The sequence below is a fragment of the Tetrao urogallus genome, assembly GCF_951394365.1.
Source record: "Tetrao urogallus genome assembly, chromosome: 3".
In the NCBI taxonomy this organism is placed as follows: domain Eukaryota; kingdom Metazoa; phylum Chordata; class Aves; order Galliformes; family Phasianidae; genus Tetrao; species Tetrao urogallus.
The window spans coordinates 63830975-63849600 of record NC_136815.1 but is presented as its reverse complement, the minus strand read 5'-3'; the positions used below and the strand labels follow the sequence as shown (position 1 = coordinate 63849600).

Here is an 18626-nt window from a genome sequence, read left to right as displayed (position 1 = left end):
ACAACAGTTTGTAGGTTGTTCAGACACTTCCAGTTCAGGGCTGAAAACCTGCTGAAAGTATCAGCTGGGAAGCTGCAGGCTGCATTGGAGCTATGTGCAGCAGTACGTTGTTCGGGAAGCAGTGCTCCTGTTGAACTCTTTAATTCTCTTCCAGAAAGAAAAGCACATTTGCTGAGTATCAGCCCTCCATAGTGCTACTGCTATAAATCAGAGTCTTCATGCAAGCAATGCTGACTGAGTGAACTGGCATGCCTCTACAGTATGTCTTTTATCTCAGTTCCCTGCGTTTTAACAGGGATCACAGTACTCAATCTTATTTGCTTTCCAGTCTGTACAGGGCTCCCAAATTGTGCTGTCAATTGCAGACTGCTGTGCAGTCCTGCACACCAGCCTGCCCCTTTACCTAGGAGAGGAACTGGAGAGGGAACCACTGCTTTCCAGTTGTTTAGGAGAGCTACTGCTCTGCTTCTGCCCCAGTGGGACCAGGTGATGACGTGGGTGCTCATGGGGCCAGGAAAGCAGCACCTGCTGCTCCAGAACCTGCTGCCTCTGCCATTGTGCACAAGCAAAATTCACAACCTCAGCATCAGTTATCCTGACTCTTAGTGGCACAAATACCTGAAATCCCTCAGGAGGTGGTCTGGAAAAGAAACTACATGTCAAATTTACATTTGTGAGTTGTTCTGCCAGGAACAGTTCCTTGCTTTCCTGCCCAGCATGCCAGCAAGATTAGCACTGAACCCACAGAGAACAACCCAGTGAGGACGCAAGTGTAATATGTACACAGAAATTAAGCACTGAGTGTACAAGGACGCTTCCTGCCCCTTACTGTTTATCCATTTCTGTTTACTCTGTCTCAAAATGCTAGATGTTGTTATGAGACATTGTTCAAATGCTGCTTGAAACCTGTTTCATAAACACTGGAATATTTAGGAGTAGATCACCGAAGTGGCAAAAGTAATGAAGTAATTAATTAGAAACTGCAGGATTGGACTTAAGACAGACCAAATGATACCAAGTTAAAGGAAAAAAGGCTTTGAAGAGCAACTGTGAGCGCTCATTCCTCCAGTTACAGAATTTATACTGCTGATGAACAGTATCAGAGGTAATTTATTCATCAAAAATAATCTTGTATAGCAAGCCTTGTCTTTCTCAAGATTAACAGTAAAGTAACATTCACTGCTGAAATCCAAAGTGCTGGAAGCGTGCATTTGCATGAACACGGAAGTCTAGCAACATGTTGTATAAAGTCACTCTATTCAGGATTGAGTAAGACAGTATTTTCTCTGCTCATTCACGTAACACAGTTTATAAACATCCGTTTGCATTTCTTTTGTTTCTGTGACAGTCATTGCCTTTTGATATTGTCCTCAGCAAGGGAAGAATCAGATTTTAGCTACAGGCTTCAGTGTTCCTTCCCTGCTGTTACTATGACAGTATCCCTTGCAGCGTGGGCTTACAAAGTACCAACTGTGGTTTTGAAAACAGGTCATTCCTATTCATATATTTTATTTTAATAAGATGTTAGATACATGACCATTTTACCTGACAGCTTCTTTTCTTTGAATATGTAAGAGCTCTCTTTGCTGTATTACAGTATGTTGAGTAACTGATGTATTTCCCCAAACTAGAGTTCAGCTCGCATAGTTCCTAATCCTGTAATTACTTATGCGTGTAGTTATGAATACAAACACTTCCTTTGTAACCACATGGAGAAGGACATGCTTAATTTATAAAGGATTTTATAAACATGAGGGAAATCAACTTTTTACACGGGTAGATAGTGATAGGACAAGGGGGAATGGTTTTAAATTAAACGAGGGGAGATTTAGATGAGATTTCAAGGGGAAGTTCTTTTACTGAGAGAGAATAGTGCCCTGTCCCTGGAGGTGTTTAAGGCCAGTTGGATGGGGTCCTGGGCAGTCTGATCCAGTACTTGATCTAGCAGCTGGCAACCCTGCCTGTGATGGGGCAGGTTGGAACTTGATGATCCTTGAGGTCCCTTCCAAGCCAAGCCATTCTGTGATTCTGTGCTGGCTCGAAGACCTTGCTGTGTAGTCCCAAATTCTAATGATACTCCCATATTCGCTAATAATAATGATCCTTTTTTTCTCCTACTTAAGAGCATGTATTAACACAGAAAGTTTTGCAGCGTAGATTTTCATGGAAAAACTTTTTTTGTTTTAAGTATTATCTATCTAAAGGCAGAGAAACATTTTAAACATCCGTTCAGTAAATCTTGATCTAGCTTTTAGTGAAGCTTTTTGTTCGTTAAGAAAAAAGAATCAAAGTATGAAATCGTATTGGTTGAACTACTGACTCTGTGGCAGAATTCTCATTGGCTTCAATACAGATCAGGATTTCACTAGCACATTTAAGTACGTAGAGTGAGCACGTTCTGGTTAGCATAGACTTGTAGGGTGCTCATAAAAGAACAGCACAGAATCGGCCATGTAGAAATATCAGAAATCGGTTGGACTGTCACACAACTTTCTTAGCTTTCCAATCACACACATTCTCCCACTGCTCTTCCTGCTGAATAAATAAGCAATAGAGAATAGCCTAGAGAACACCTACTTGTATCCATGTAGCTTTTGGGAGGTTTGCTTATAAAAATAATACATATAATAAAATCTTTTTTTTTCCCTTCAATCCTTGCTCAAGCATGACCAAAGTCAAGGATGCAGAATAAACTGATTCCTCAGTTATTCTTTAGAACCTCGAAAAGAAACAACTCTTTATAAATGTTATAATCTTTGTTACTATCAGTGCTTTAATACCGAACGCTCTGATACATCCAGCACACACTTGGGCTATTTCTGGTTTCACATTTCTGTCTTGCACTTCATAGATGGCTTTCATTAATACTGAAATCAAACCAATGCTGTTTTTAGTCAGTAGCCTTCAGCCACTCTATTCCTTTTCTCCTCTTTATATGTCACTGTAAAGTACTTGACAAATGCTGTGTCATACATCCCCACTGCTGTCACTGCCATGCAGCATCTTTAAAAGATTCAAAAGAAACAGGCTGAACAGCAACAGGTTGGCAATAAAGCAGATGTGCAGCCTTTGGTTGAACTTGCTTGCAGTAACAAGCAGTAAGCCTGAGTTCTTTTTTCAGAGTGCAGGTGGAGAGGTCATGAATGAAAATAAATTTCTGAACACAGACTCCAGCACAGGATCAGTGGAAACAGCCATCAAGCCGTTACCATTTAAAGATCCAAACTTCCTTGTAAGTATACGAACAGTCTGAAATTCTACACTCTTCAAATAAAACCCTGCCTAGATTTCTGTTTAACCACATTGCTAATGTAAATATTAAGAAAGTCAGCTTTACAGCCAAATAAAAGATGGGCAATTCTTTAGTAACTCACCTCAAGTCCACGGCACGTTATGGTCTGAAGTACACATCATGTTAGAACATGAAAGTGGCAATCTTTCAGAGGGAGAACTACTGTATTAAATTCTGGAACAGAACTTGCTAGATTAAGGTAGGTGAGGAAGTCTTATGGTGCAGTATCTCACAAACTAGCAGAACTAGAAGGCACTATTTATACCACTGTACATGTAGAAATCCCACCTCCTAGATCCTAACCTGGGGAAGCTGCAAAATAATTGAACTGAAACTCAGCCACCTAGTCATTAGTGGCTGGCATTTTGCTCCTCTCCTATTCCCTGAAACTGTGACAGACCTGTGGTGTCTGTGCCTGCAGTAATTGCTAGATTTAGAAGCAAATGTTGTGTGCTCCCCAGAAGCCTTGTCTTCCAGTGTTCAGAAATCGTGTGAACTCTGACAGCTGATTAAATACAGCCTGCTAAAACAATGTGAGATTGAAATTGGGGGAGAAGTTGAAGGAAGGCTAGAGCTAGTCATGCTATCACTGCTGGGTTTGGTTTTAATATCTTGCTCTGCCAGGGCCAACTCATTGGCACAATGTACTAATGCTTTCTAGGCAAGCAAACTTCTCAGACTGCTGGTCTTAAGCCAGTACTTAGAAAGTAGGATTTTATCCCAGATTTAATTTTGTATGAATAATAGGCAATATCCTCAGCATAAAACCTGAGTAATCAGGCTTCACACTGCTCACTAAGCAAGGCTTTGGCAGGGGGTGTAAAATTCATCTCTGACTTGCAAGTTGCTATGTGCCTGCTTTACAGACTTCCATCACAAGAAGAGCAGTCAAGGAAACAACTGTGTTCTTGATTCATGCTAATTCTCCATTGAGCATCTCTGGGAAACTGGGTTTAGTGGAAAAGCTCCATTTGTGCCCAGGGGCATTCCACATAGCTTCCCTATAGGATTTAAATTGCCTTAAGGCATGCTGAGCCTTCAATTCTTAGAGGGACATCCCCATATCCGAGGAGGCAATGCAGAAGTTTGCATGCTTGAAATTGTAGTGAAAGTACAGGGCCTTTAACAACTGCTTCAACACTGATAGGCAGTTATAATAAAATGTCATCATCCTGAATACAGTCAATAACTCGAGAAGAAATGTATTGAGGTTTAACTGGCCTTTTGTCTGTATGAACTGTTAACGACAATTTGGATTACTTTCTTCCAGCCCAGTTTACCTTAAACAAAAGAAAATGAGTCAAACATCATCCATCTCTTAACGTGCTTGCTTTTTATTGGCCTCACCCATACCTCTAAACAGGTGTTACACAGAAACATGATAGAGATTACTCTGTAAGCATTGAACTTCTGGTTAACTGTTCAGAGGACAATGCCTCCTTTTTCTTTTCATTATGGATGAGAGACTCAAAGCAGTAGCAAAACTTTGTGGCCTGCTGAGGTTGGGTGAAAAATAATGGCTGTGCAATGATTTGGGGGGAAAATTCAGGTAATGAATTTGAACTAGGAACGTGCTGGTATATCTGTTTCCATCTCATATTGCAACAGCCTCTGTTTTCAGTGGCTGCTACTAAGGTGTTACTCTCAGAGCAACGTTTGCACGTACTTTCTGTAGTAGATGTGCATTGCCAAAACAGATACATCAACAGCTCATGAACATTTTTTCTGAATATATCTTACATCTACGGAAAACAGTTTTCTCATTGAATCCTTTCTGCTATCATTCTCAGCAGTTCAGCAGCCTAATTTATAAACTAATCACAGCAGAAGTGCATTAGCAGAAAGAACTTTGCTGAGTTTTGATGAGACTGAGGTGGCAGGTAGTAATTATTAACTGCGATAACTACAACTCCCCAATTCTGAGAACAGTTTCTGTTCTGAAATAAAGCTGTAAATCTGTGTCCTTTGATCGTTTAGAAAAAGTACAGTATATTGTGCATCTTCTGTCTCTGGAGGAGCATAAATAAATTACTTCGCATTCCATTTAGTAAGTGAAACCAGCACTATAGCACCAGCAGCAAGCCTTCTGCGAGCATAGCTTTCAAAATGCAAAATTGCCTCAGCAGCCACTATTCCATTTATTACTCCTTTTCTATCCCTCTATCATTTGAAAGAAAAATAAAATTTCCAAAAAGCTTCTCATATCATTCATTACATTTTGCATGCTCAGTTATGTTTTCTACAGTCGCGGATTACTCAAACGAGCTGGAGCTGCACCTGTACTGTGCCATAAAAAAGGGAGAGACAATTTAGCCGTGTAATCACAATTTCAGACACAAGTTCATAGTATGAGTTCTAGTGTGATGGGAATTGCATACAGAATCCTGTAATCTCAGGCTAAACCTAACCACATTCATTTTCTCTTTCCCTGTAAAAAGCAGATTTTCATTTCCCTCAGTTAATCCTAAACATATAGTAGCTCTTTGACATGGCCCAAAAAGTCTTTTTCTTGCAACTAAAATTAAAGGGTACAGTATATTAGTCTGCTGATGAAATAAGTGAGGATAACAAATGGTTCGTTACAAGGTGAGATGTATCTAAAAGACTAGGAAGTAGAAGTATCATGCTCTGAAATGGTATTCTTTATTTTTTCTCTGAACATCATATTTTTAATTCTAGCACTCCAGCATTGGTGGAGCAGCAGCTGGCAAGAAGAACAGAACTTGGAAGAACCTAAAACAAATTCTTGCTTCTGAAAGGGCATTGCCATGGCAACTAAATGATCCTAGCTGTAAGCTGCTTAGACGCTTTGCTTGTATTTATAAATAATAAAATCCAGACAAATAACTTTTTTAAAAGTGAACCTGAGCTGTTTCATCAGTGAATGCAGTATCCTGCTTGAATGGGGTGCATTTCAGACTAGCCTGATCACACAAGGGCCAAGGGAAAAGTAAGGTGACAAAAATGATTTGGAGTGTTGTGAAGAAGTTTGGATACATCTGGGGAATGAGTTCTATGTGAGAAGTGCATTTGTCAGAGCCAGGTTAGAAACTTCTTGTTCCCATTGTGTTTTTGTCACCTCTTCTCTGCTGAGGAGCTGCCTGCATGTCTCGTGAAGGTGTATCTGCACACCAGTAGCTGCTGCTTCATTAGCTCTGTTGAAACTATTATCAAGTGAGATTCTGCTAGCCACATACACATGGTAACAGAGTCCTCAGCCCAAGCTTTCTATCCAGCTCCTTACCCAGATTCTTGGAAGCCTTAAGTCCTACATCCCTTACTTAGTTCAGCACAGTTCAGACAACACTATTAGCACTCCAGATTACAGCCAGCTTGCGTAAAACCACAGGAGCAGAATTAAAGCACTACTTTTAATCTCAATGTACTTCAAGGCAAGTTGTAAAGTACGATATTATTGAATTTAACTGGAGGTAGAATTTGTTCCTCAGATTTCATTCAAGCAACTAGAGGCATCTCTGAATTGGGCAGGTGCATATACATGTTGTCATAACTTGCCATTTTTTAAAGTGTTCTAGATGCAGCTGTCACAGAAGAGCGTATGCTACTGTGTGTGCCTGCCTACTGTAGCCCACATCTGCTGATTTCTATTAGCTGTTATTTGCAACAGTAAATTTAAGGGTTTTTTTAAGAGGGTGGCAAAAGAAATTCACTTGCATATTTAAGAACAGCTGTCCATACAATTAATGTCTTTTGAATTATGGGACTATGATTTGACATGGATGGAGAGTTTCAATTTATCAAAGCAGCCAAATGAGTTGCAAAGGAGTTCAGTAAGGAGTAGAGAAATGAGCCGGGTACCAGATAGTTTTGTAAACATTGAAAATCAGCAATTTAACTACTTAGCCATGCCAGTCATATCTTAAACACTCATATCTCATACATGAATGAGACTTGGTATCTAAAGGGCATCAGAGAACAGCAATTTCCATCAGTTAATTTAAACATTCAGACAATTTTCTAGGTCATTGACTGGGCTTAAAGTGGTACATGCTTAAAGATTTAGCTGATTTAAAAGATTACGTTGCTTTTCTGGATTATAGCATTTCAGAGCTACAATCTTGAGCAGTGTTTCATGGTCTTACCATATAGCATGTGTGCAGTAATGGCTATCTGCTATTCTCTGCAACTGCAGAGGGAATTCGTTCAGACTTGGAGGAAATCAGCACACGTTAAATAGCTGTATTGCATTTCCTTCTGCAGAAAAAAAGAAAAATGGAACAGAATGGAGTTCTGTTTACTGAACTCTTGCATTACTGAAGTGAGCAGAATCAGGCTGTTCCTTACAGCACTACCAGGCTGAATGTTTTCAGAGGTGATTCTGCTTCACGGTTCTTTGCTGCTTTAACAGATACCTCAAATCAAACCCACTGTTTTAAATATTTGTTCTCTCTTCACATTCTGGGTTTTCTTTTTAAAATGTATGTAGTATACTGAACTTATCCTTTCGTTTCCCCCTAGACTTTAGTATTGACGCTCCTCCATCCTTTAAGCCTGCAAAGAAATATTCAGACATTTCAGGACTTCCAGTAAGTATTGTATTTTTTTCTCTTCAAAATTGGCATTTAACTTTCAACAATTAAATAAACTGGTACATGCCTCTGCAAGAAACATACATGCTGAGGCTGCTGTTCAGTCTTGCACTTAATAATTGTCCTGTGATTTAGGGCCAAACCCCAAATACTATCCCAGCATCTCCAAGTCCTCAGGATCTTAACAGATGCCAGGGCAGCTTAAATACCTTGCCCTGCCAGCTGGCTCCTATCACACCACTTCCCAGCTGTGGAGTCTGCATTGGTCCCCATCCCTCTCAACTCTGCTTTGTTACAATGAAAGCTGGCACCCCATATTCTCCATGACTTCAATTTTGCCAAGCTTTAAGCACACACTCTGAAGCTTTCCATGCTCAGTGTTTCCCTGAGTCTTGGTTTTTTCACTGTAGCTTTTTGGGAAAGTATCAGAAAGATGGTTAAGCAACCTCCCAAGAACAAGATTATGCAAAATGTTATCGGTCTTCACGGGTTGAAAAAAAAATGTTACCATTACTCACTAACTTCCTTTCAAACACATGGGCATGGATGTTCAAGCATTTTGAATAGCCCTATGCTGCAGTGCTGGAACTTGGAGTTTTGCAGATAGGTTGCTTGTGTGTCACAGATAGGCTCCTTCACACGCTTTTGTTGTTTAAAAACAAACCAAAAACCTTAACTTGACCTTAATTATGGTTTAATTATGGTTTGCACGTGCTCCAAAAAGTCAAAGCAGTTGCAGTTTGGCACCTGAATTGTTACAAGAGTCTGTTGGTACAAAACATGAGTCAAGTCCCTGAATTCTGCCCAACAAACGTTTTGTATCTGCTGCTGATACTGTTCCTGTTTTACTTAAAACAGGTGTTAATAACAGTAACTTTTCACTTTGCTAATACTCAGGTTTACATCTTTTCAGTGATTGATTACGCAGAAGCCTATGCATTTACTACAACAGGAAAGAATAGGAAGGTTGCAGTTTAGATTATAGAAAGTACTAAGTAATGGTTACACTAAATAACTACAACGACAAGAACTTTGTAACTTCAAATAGCCTTATACAGATTCTCTGGGTCCCTTCCCTCAGTTGAATCCCTACTAGGGCACTATCCCACCTCACAGAGATGATGTTACCTCATAGGGATGCCTGTAAATGGTATGTTGATGTATGTTAACACTATAAAGCTCCTTATAAAGTTAACAGTTCCATCTTCAGAGTGAGATTTGAGCAATGTGCATCAGCTGGCAATATTCACTGTATGGTGCAGATAAAACAAAGGATTAAACACATTCTTACTAAGTGGGCACCTTGTATTCTGTGTACCGAATTAGATAAAAGTCCCTGTTGGGAAAACAATGGGTGAGCACTTCACTGAGGGCTGCCTGAGAGTGGATTCACAGCACAGGGGGACCAAAGAACAGCTGTAGAGCCAACGGTAATCCTTCACATCCTAACATTTGAGTTTTTGATTTGACAACATCTATCATCTTTGACTTTTTCAAGTAACACATTTAGAAAAGCCTCCTAGGAGGTGGCATGTTCTCAGCTCTGCCTCCAAACATGATTTGGAAGGGAAATGAGTTGCTTAGATCAAGGCTGGTAACCCACTGTTCAAAAGGAAATGCGAAAACAAGATCTCCCTCTTTTTCCTCTACTCTCCTCTTAGCATTGCTTTGCAAGTGGCATTCACAACAGGTGCTGTTAAAACTGCAACAGCACCTCTGCTGGGCTTAAATGGGGCAGAAGGCATAAAGGATTAAATCCTTGTCTGCCCCACGTCCAAGGAACCAACCAGTTCTTCCCAGCACCAGCCTTTGATGGGTTGCAAAGCCAGTCAGTCATCACAGCTACAGCAAGATGACGGTGCAGGTGTAAGTGAAGAGTGTTCCTGACAGCCATGGGGCAGGCTGGCCACTGGAAGCAGACTTCTACTCCCCAGCTTTCCTTTACTAGCTTTTGCTTTCTGTCAGTGATCTACACATTGTTCTATATTAACTATTGAACTTAGTGTAAATAATCTCCATTCTGTAAGATTCCATTCAGTGCTGGTTTTGTGTTTTTTTTTTCCCTCTGGCCTTTCCACTTAAAAAAAAATAAATTCCACCCTCGAATCGCAGTGTGGCTCATTTCCTATTTTATGCAGCTTGTGAGGTTACCCCAGACTCTGGTAAAAAATACCATGTTTAAAAAAAGTCTTTTGTATTGAGAAAGATAACTGAGACAGTGTGTCCTCTAAATTGCTGAGCCAGAAATGTTGCCTAAGAAGCACTAAATTTATTTTAAAGATTTCTACTAGGAAGATATGTGGAGTAATAGAATATCTTAGAAATCTAGTATAAGAAGAATGTCCTGATATTTTCTATTTAAAATCTGAAAGCCTTTGTATAGGATTGTATTTTGTATGGGAATGCTGGATTCCCTGTGGAGAAAGAAAAAAAAAAAAAGTAAAATAAATTCCTTAGCATTACTCATTTAGGAAAGAATTAAATGGTCTAGCAGGTACAAAAAAAAAAGAGAAGTGCATTAAAATACTCTCATCAGTACATCTGCAGTTATATTAACTGCCACAATTAAATTCTATTGATTCTCTTCTCTTTCTCTGTGTAACACAAATGGAATTAAATTTACCATTGGTCTAAGCAGAGCAGCCAATTTATCTTTGTAAAGCAGCCTAGAACTCAAAAGCTATTACCTACTATATTGACATTGCAAAATAAAACTACTATTTCCAAAGTTGCAAGATGAGTATTTAGATATATTAACATGCAAAACACAGTAATTCAATGTAGAGCCGATTTTAAAAACTTCAAATATTTGAACATCTCTTCCTTTTTACTATAGAAACAGATCAAGATAATTTATTGTATTTGAAGAGCACGTATTTGTGGTCTTTGACTTAACTTTAAAGTACAGCAGAGTTCTGTCTCTGTAAAATCCTCTTCACTTTGCTATTGCGTTGTAGTTTTTGCTGAAGCACTAGGTTAAGTTAGTGACACTTACTGTATGTTAGCTGCCAAACTACGCATACGTCATGTTAACACATGCAAGCAGTGCAGCCCAGTGTGAAGTATAAGAATGGTGAAGGAATGCCATAATTTTAACATTGGTTGATGTGCAACACAAATTACAGATATAGTTTGGCCAGTCTATTACAGAGTCTTGCACTTTGGAGAAGCAGCCTGCTTGCTTAGCTTTTCTTTAGATACCTAAGGCCAAATTTAAAATGTGAAATAAAAGTAAATTAACACCTGCTATAGCCATAAAGTTACCACCAGGAATAAATTTACTTCTCATGTCCTAACTTTGCCATTTGTCTGGAAATGAATTGATGGCTTGCCTGCTAGCTGCCTACGTTTAATTAACCTTATAGCATTTCTTTGTAACGAGACATGCTACAAATAACACCTCATTTTCTGCTAAGCCTTATCAGGCCAGACGATTACGTGAATTGTTCCGCGCTCAACGTATCCTTTCCATCGTAAAACTGGTGGAAGGCTGTGTGCTGTAATACTATAACACTTTGTGCCTTCCTGGCCTTTTCGGCTTCACTAGCAGCATCTCAAGAGATTTCAGCTGCCTGTGCCTCACCACCAACTCCCATTGAGGAAAGGAGCACAGGACACTTGTGGGGCATTGGCACTTTGGAATATAATGGTAACATGTCGCTGCTGTCTTGGAGGCTGAAGGTGGAGAGAGGGTACCTTCAAGCCTACCATCCTCCAGCCCGGCCTCCTGTGCTGCTCTGAGTCCATAGGAGCTCAGGGTTTCTGTAGCGACAGGGAAGGGGAGAGGATGGAATGAGATTGGCACCGCTCCCAGGCACTCGAGACCCAAATGCAGTAGAGGATGTGAACCTAGCCCAAGGCTAGCTGGCCAGGCTCTATCCTGAAAACAGATGACTGCAGCAAAGCAAAGAGTGGAGTTCAAATTTCTTATCAGTTCAGTCACAGCACCATAAGCTGAGACTCTCTTGCTTTAGCAACCACTTTAAAGTAAATTAAAAGCTAAGTTGTATGGAGGAAGAGAAAAATCAGTCCAAAGCTATCCAAGCACCCATAATTCAGCCTCTTTGTTGGGCAATTTGCTGGCAGCAGCCTGATTGTTTGGAGAGCTGCCTTGGGAGAGACTGCACAAGGCACAGAGTTGCTAGGGTGAGTTTAGAGAGTTGGGGAATTTCTTTTGCAGTGTTTTGGATGAGACTGTTCCAGCCCTCTATGATGTTTAAAGCTTTTCTAATGTGACTTTATGGGGGTTAATTAACTCCTCATAAATTCTGAGATGAGGAAGAAAACATACAAACTTTTGGTCACATGCTGGAATAGCAGCACTGTTACTAAAAAAAAGGAAGTCAGTAATTTCTGGTCTCATAATTATGTGTTTTATTAGAGTATTTTGATTAGAGATTTTATCTGAACAGTATCTTCTCCACTGTTTCTTTTTCAGGCAAATTACACAGATCCCCAGAGCAAGCTGAGATTTAGTACTATTGAAGAATTTGCCTATATTCGGATGCTGCCTTCAGATGTGGTTACAGGATACCTGGCTCTAAGGAAAGCAACGAGCATTGTTTCCTGAAAAGACCAAGTATTGTTGTGTGTCACCTCTGAAATGGTGCTAGGTTTGAGAATTATGACAGAGACTGCCTGCAGGATTGAGGTTCCTTCAGACTCTCCATTGATATTTACATCTGGAAGTTGTTGATGACACACAGATTTGAATGAACATGTGGATTTAATTCTGACAAATACTTACATTTGTTACTTTTCCATTTTTGTAAGCGATTTGGTTTGGTGGCCAAGGTAACTTAAGACCTCAAGGACATGGATCGGCACCATAATGTCCAAGTTACATGTAATTTCTTTAGAGACAGGGTTTCATTCCCACTCTATTTATAAAGTACTGATCTGGCTCAGAAGAATAAACAGCCAGTTAAATAAAGGAAAAAGTTCCAAGACATTCCAGCTTCCAAGACCTGCCTTGCAGATGTGCTTTCCATTTGGCTATGAAGAAGCTCATCCCACCTGTAAAAATCCAAGTTAACATACCAGCTAACTGCTGCTGTTGGGATGAATGCTTATGGTACAGAGCACTGTGAACAGCTTCACATTGAAGCTTCATTGAAGAACAGTCAGCATACATAAAGGTGGACTCAAAGTCATTTAAAATATCTTTATGAGTATGTATAATAGACTCAAGCCACATCACCAGGAAACTCTTAGTTGTGACACTCGGTATTTTTTGAGTGCTTCCTTCCCAACTCAGCTGTTCTGCCTCTGCTAGTTGGTTCATTATTATTACTAATTAGTACAGAAAAAGTACTTATTTCCCAAACTTTTTAGGAAAGGATGCAATAATAGCAGGAATTCCTCTGCCAGCAGCATTCTGGCACTCAGATAGTCTTCAGCAAGGCAGGACCTCCTAGACGAGGGCACTGACCTTTGCACTCTGAAGTAACAGGAGAGTACGTGAGAGCAACTGAAGGTCAGAGAAAGGAGAAGGAAGGAGAGCTCAGCCTCTTGCTGGGGGTTGACAAGTACTTGCTGACATCAGAAACAATCATGATTTCCTGAAACTAAGCTGGGGGGGACACGGGCAGTCCTTACTTCATCCAAGTTCCATCATGGACATCGTGACATTATGCAGGTCCCCTCTTGGAGGGTACAAGGAGCACACATGGGGACTAGTTAATGTCTAAACTGCATCTTCAATGCACATTTCTATAGCAATGATAATTATTGGAACAGACGTTTTCTCATTGAAAGAATAAATAACAGTAGTTTAATCTCAACTCTAAAACAGGAAAAATAGCTTAACAATGGGGTACATTGTTCAGTGAATGTATGTGGGACTCATTCCTTGTTTTTGATGATCTAATATTTACAACAACAAAATAATTTGGAAAGTCTTTGACATGCTTACAATAGATCTGTCAAAGATCTGGATACCAGATAATGCTGCAACTGTATCACAGAACAAAAAATAATAGGACAGGATATTTTCCTTCATGCCAGTAGGCATCCAAGCCACATTCTCTTTGCATTTGAGTCTTATAATGGCTATTTTAATAGAAGATAAGTTTATAAGATAAGCTTAACATCAATATGAAAAGCAAACGCAGAACTGCTCTAAGATCACTTCTGCTTTAAGTAAACAGACACCAGCTTAGAAAATGAGATTTCACCAGCTTATTCTCTCCCACAAATATTTTCAGCATTCTTTGAGAATGACTGTTTAGGAGCACAGGCTCCCTCCCTGTCAGAAGTGTTCCAGGCACTCTTGCACTGAATGCAAAAGTGTTACTTTTCCCAGCTAATTTCTACTGAACGGTCTTCATGCAATCCATTTTCAAAACCTAAGTGTCTTGATGAAGTGGCATCACATAAGTAAACGTGGCTCTTAGGTTTGGCAAAAATGTTATCGACTCCTCAGTGCTTTCTAGCCATGCCATGGCTTCTGGATTCCCATCTCACTCCTTGTTTTTAACTTTGTTTGCTGCAGGCCCTCTTTTCTTGGTATGCAGCACTCCACTTACTGTGCAGTATTCGTTTAAAGTCAGCCACTGAAACCATGCAATTTTACTCTGATCAACAGCAGTTTACTACGTGCAGCAGTTAAAAGGTATTTGTTTGAGCAGGAAAGTGAGAACAGAAAAGATCCAGTAGCCAATGTGTTGATCAGTCCAACTAAGTTCTTTTTGGGAATAGTCTTTGGGCTGCTGCTCTCATCAGTGGCTTCTGGGAGAGAACTGCACAACAGCAGCATTGCTGTACAGAGCAGAAAATATGGATAAGTGAAGAGCTACTCTGCTACAGAGTATTTTTGAAGTATGTATTATTGTCAGCCTCAGAAGAAGTGAAAATTGAGACGTGCATTTATATTTAAGAGTAATTCCAGGACATAAATGAAAGAAACTGAATTTAAATTGCAGAGAGGACTAAAGAAAGACATTTAAAATGACAAGCAATGACAAATACCATTTCAGACTTTGGGAAAATATGTTTCGACAAATACTGCTGACACACGTGTAAAGTGAAAAAGCCAGCAGTCACAGCAGTGACCAATCTGTTGATGTACAGATATTACTGCCTAGAAAGCATCATTACCTGGGTATGCTACATACTACAGACGTGGATGGCTTCAGCCTGCAGTTTGTGGGGCAGCGATGCTGGCAGCAGCATTTCCAGAGGGAAGGCGTGTGCTGCAGACAGCTGAGAGCAGCAGCTTCCCCAGCAGCCGTGGCTGCTGCCTCCACCCTTCCCATCCCTTTCCAGATGGGAGAGCAGGATTGCCTCAGCTCCTTCCTTGCTGCTTCCCTGCTAGTCTGTACAGCAGTTCCGCGCTTGAAAGCTCCCTGCCTCTGCCTTTTCCCCTGCCTTAGCCCCATATCCTGAAGATCGCCAAAGTGCAATTTAGAGAGGCACTGCTCATTTTGGAGCCCTGCTGTTTCACTGTCCTATATTCCCATTTTCTCTTCTGAAAGCATTGTAGAACCCCATAGCATTGCTCCATATAGTCTTTCACAGATAAGAGTAGCAGGTGTGTGCAGGGAGACATGCCTTCATCTTTTTTGACGGAGACCAGCAAGTCTCAAAGCTCTTACAGCACAAGGTGACTAAAGTAAGTGCAAAGCAGAGGGCTCTGCACTGGCGAGGCTGCACCTTGAGTTCTGCGTTCAGTTTTGGGTCCCTCACTACAAGAAAGACATTGAGGCATTGGAGTGTGTCCAGAGAAGGGCAACAAAGCTGTGAGGGGTCTGGAGGACAAGTCTTATAGGGAAGGGCTGAGGGAACTGGAATTGCTTAGTCTGGACAAGAGGAGGCTCCGGAGAGACCTTATTGTTCTCTGCAGCTACCTGAAAGGAGGTTTGGTGAGGGACTGTTGACCCTCTTCTCCCAGGTAATGGTGACAGGATGAAAAGTAACGGCCTTCAGTTGTGCCAGGGAAGGTTCTGTTTGGATATTTGGAAAAACTTCTTTGAAAGAGTGATGAGATGAGACAGTGGAACAGGCTGCCCAAGGAGATGGTGAAGTCACCGTCCATGGAGGTATTCAAGAACTGTGTGGATGTGGCACTGCAGGACATGATCAGTGGGCGTGGGTTGGTGGTTAGACTAGATGATCTTTCCCAACTTTAATGACTCCATGACTTCTTAATAATGAAAAATATCAAAGTATAAATGAACTAGCATAAGATTAAAAAGCTTTAGTAAATCCCTTCTGTTACGAATAAAGCTCAAACTCACTGCATAATTATTTTTTTTTCCTGAAGATGTAAGGTAGTAAATTAATCCAACAATAATTTATTTCTAGAAAACTTAAAATTGCCTCTAATGTACGTGGTTTATGTACCCAGACAAAATAGCGCATAGCTTTTTCATTCTGAAACACTTCGGGGAAGAAGCCTTACAGACGATGTTAGGTTCCAGGAAAAATAAAAACAACTGACAACTGTCAGCGTTTGTGCTCTGTTAACCAAGAACAGTCAAGTGGTATTCTGCATTACTTCTAAACAGTTCAGTCGCCCCAGGATGGTGATACAGCTATTACTAGAATTTGAAGAAATCCATTATTTCCCTCATTTTAGTGTGTGTGTTGCAATTACAAACCACTTTTTCTCTGCTGGGTGGGTGGGCTTCAACAGAGTAATACATCATGCAATAAATCACTGAAGTCCATTTGATATCTGTAAGTGCTGCTTGGCTCGGTTTTCTACTATCTGAGAAGCTGTACTGAATGCAGTCTTTTCAGTTGATTACCCTATTGTAAATCACAGCCTTCAGACAATAGCAATAATCTCTTGGGAAATCTAATAATAATAATAATAACTAACTGCTTAAACTACTGCTAAGTATGGCTTGTGTAGTTGTATGTGGTTTAAGACCTCTGAGGTTGCACACATTAAAAACAGAACAGCATTTTCTCTGACACTGTAACCTAAAATCAATAATTGGTATATAAAACCTGAAGTGGCAGCAGACTAGATAAGTCGGTTCGGGCACTCAGCATGTTTACTGTTTGCAAACGCATTCTCTGGGCATTATCTCCTGCCAGCTGCTTGTGAGCACTGTGCCTGTCACTTGGCTGCAGTATATCCAGCACAGCACTGCAGCCAGCTGCACTAGTTCATGGGCTATCCAAAGTCTTCTCCAGCGTCCCAAATCTCACATGCAAATTTACTCTTATCTCAAGTGAAGAAATTGTTTACACCATACGTTGTGCATGCAAACAGTATCTCTTTTCCCTCTAAGCCTTGGCTTCAAAGCAGAGTTTGCATCAAACAGAGAAGTACCCTAAATGTACGAACTTAATGTTTCAACGTAGATCACACACCAGAAAGTTCTCAATGTAAAAATTTGGAATTCCTCAAGACTGCTTCCTACCTTTTAATGGGAGCAGTGAGTAACAGGGAATGTCTGAATTCAGGCTGTGATCACATCCATGTTCTAAAGGACAGCAGTTTTCCTACAATCTTGATTCACTTCTCCCAGGACACAGAGGTCATCATACGCACACATCACCTGCATACTGTGTTTCAGCTCACTATGTGCACTGAGAGGACAGAGGGGACAGAATTAAGGATCTGTTAACATGCTGCTCTGTTGGCCAAATCCTCTCACGTCTTCCAGCTTGGAAGCTGGGTGCTGGTAGTCCCTGCATGTTCACAAAAGAGAGGGAAGGAGGGACCCCATCCACACAGAAGAGTTTGTCTCTGCTCTGAAACCAGCTCAAACAATTCGAGTGGTTAATAGAGCAATGCCTTTAGGCCACTGCTGCTTACAGAGTGTCAAGAAACTGTACAGCATGCACTTCCCCTGCTCTGTGACTACAGCTCCATCCCTCACCAGGTGGCTAAGCCAACAAAGAACACAGAATACCCCAAGTTGAAAGGGGCCCACAAGGATCAAGTCCAACTCCTGGCTCCACATAGGACCACCCAAAAATCAAACAAACAAACCCTACATTTGAGAGCATTGTCCAGATGTTTCTCAAACTCCGGCAGCTCAGTGCTGTGACCACTGCCTTGATGCTTTGAGGAGCCTGTTCCAGTGTTTAACCACCCTCCGGTGAAGAGCCTTTTCCTAACCCAGTGGGGCTGAATATATGCAGGCAGACTCGTGAATAGGAGTCTGCCTTCCGGCTTTGGACAAAAATGCTCCCAACTGAAAAAAAAAGCTGGCAGCCTCTAGGAGCAACTCTGAGCAGCACTTCTTTCCAGGGAGACAACAGAGGCAGTGTGGGGTATGACACTATCAGTAATAAAAAGGAAATGTCAGAACTTTCACCAAGTGCTGGACTTAGAATAGGGTAAATGGATATGCATTGGGATTGCAGAACAAACTGCCTTGTCAATATAAGGCTATGCCAAAGAGAAAAAATTATAAAATATATAAACTTTATAACATACTATAAAGTAAATTTATAAAATACTCTGTGGGTGATTCTTAATTCTGTGAAGCACAAATAGGACATTAGGGTGGCTTCATATTTGGAACAGAGAACGTAAGTAGATCATAACTCACTACTTCACACTGCTCCCTTCTGGAAGGTATGTCAGACACAGATGTAGAGCCAATGGCTGCCATCATTCTCGTGTACAAAGGAAGCAGAGAGCAGCTTATAGGCAAGAGCCTCGTTCTCCTCTCAAACAGCCTTTCGTTACTGAAGCCAATGGCAAAACACAAGCAGCCAGATATTTGTTATCCTCCGTTTCTTGTACCAGGCTGTGCAAAACACCAGTGCTAAGAAACAAATACGTGCAATTTCCTCCCCTTCCCATGAGCTTTGTAAAT

General features: G+C 40.7%; 1 protein-coding gene across 1 annotated transcript in view; it reads left to right on the top strand.

Annotated features, from left to right (window-relative positions):
* The window catches only part of INO80C (INO80 complex subunit C), a gene marked incomplete at both ends in the record, with an annotated part of 29039 nt that extends 16627 nt beyond the window's left edge, over positions 1-12412 (top strand). The window contains 4 exons of the mRNA XM_079533001.1: positions 3122-3232; positions 5972-6083; positions 7772-7839; positions 12281-12412. Of these exons, the coding sequence (XP_079389127.1) occupies positions 3122-3232; positions 5972-6083; positions 7772-7839; positions 12281-12412 (423 nt within the window). The remainder of the gene's footprint in view (positions 1-3121; positions 3233-5971; positions 6084-7771; positions 7840-12280) is intronic.
* Positions 12413-18626: the final 6214 nt, after the last annotated feature.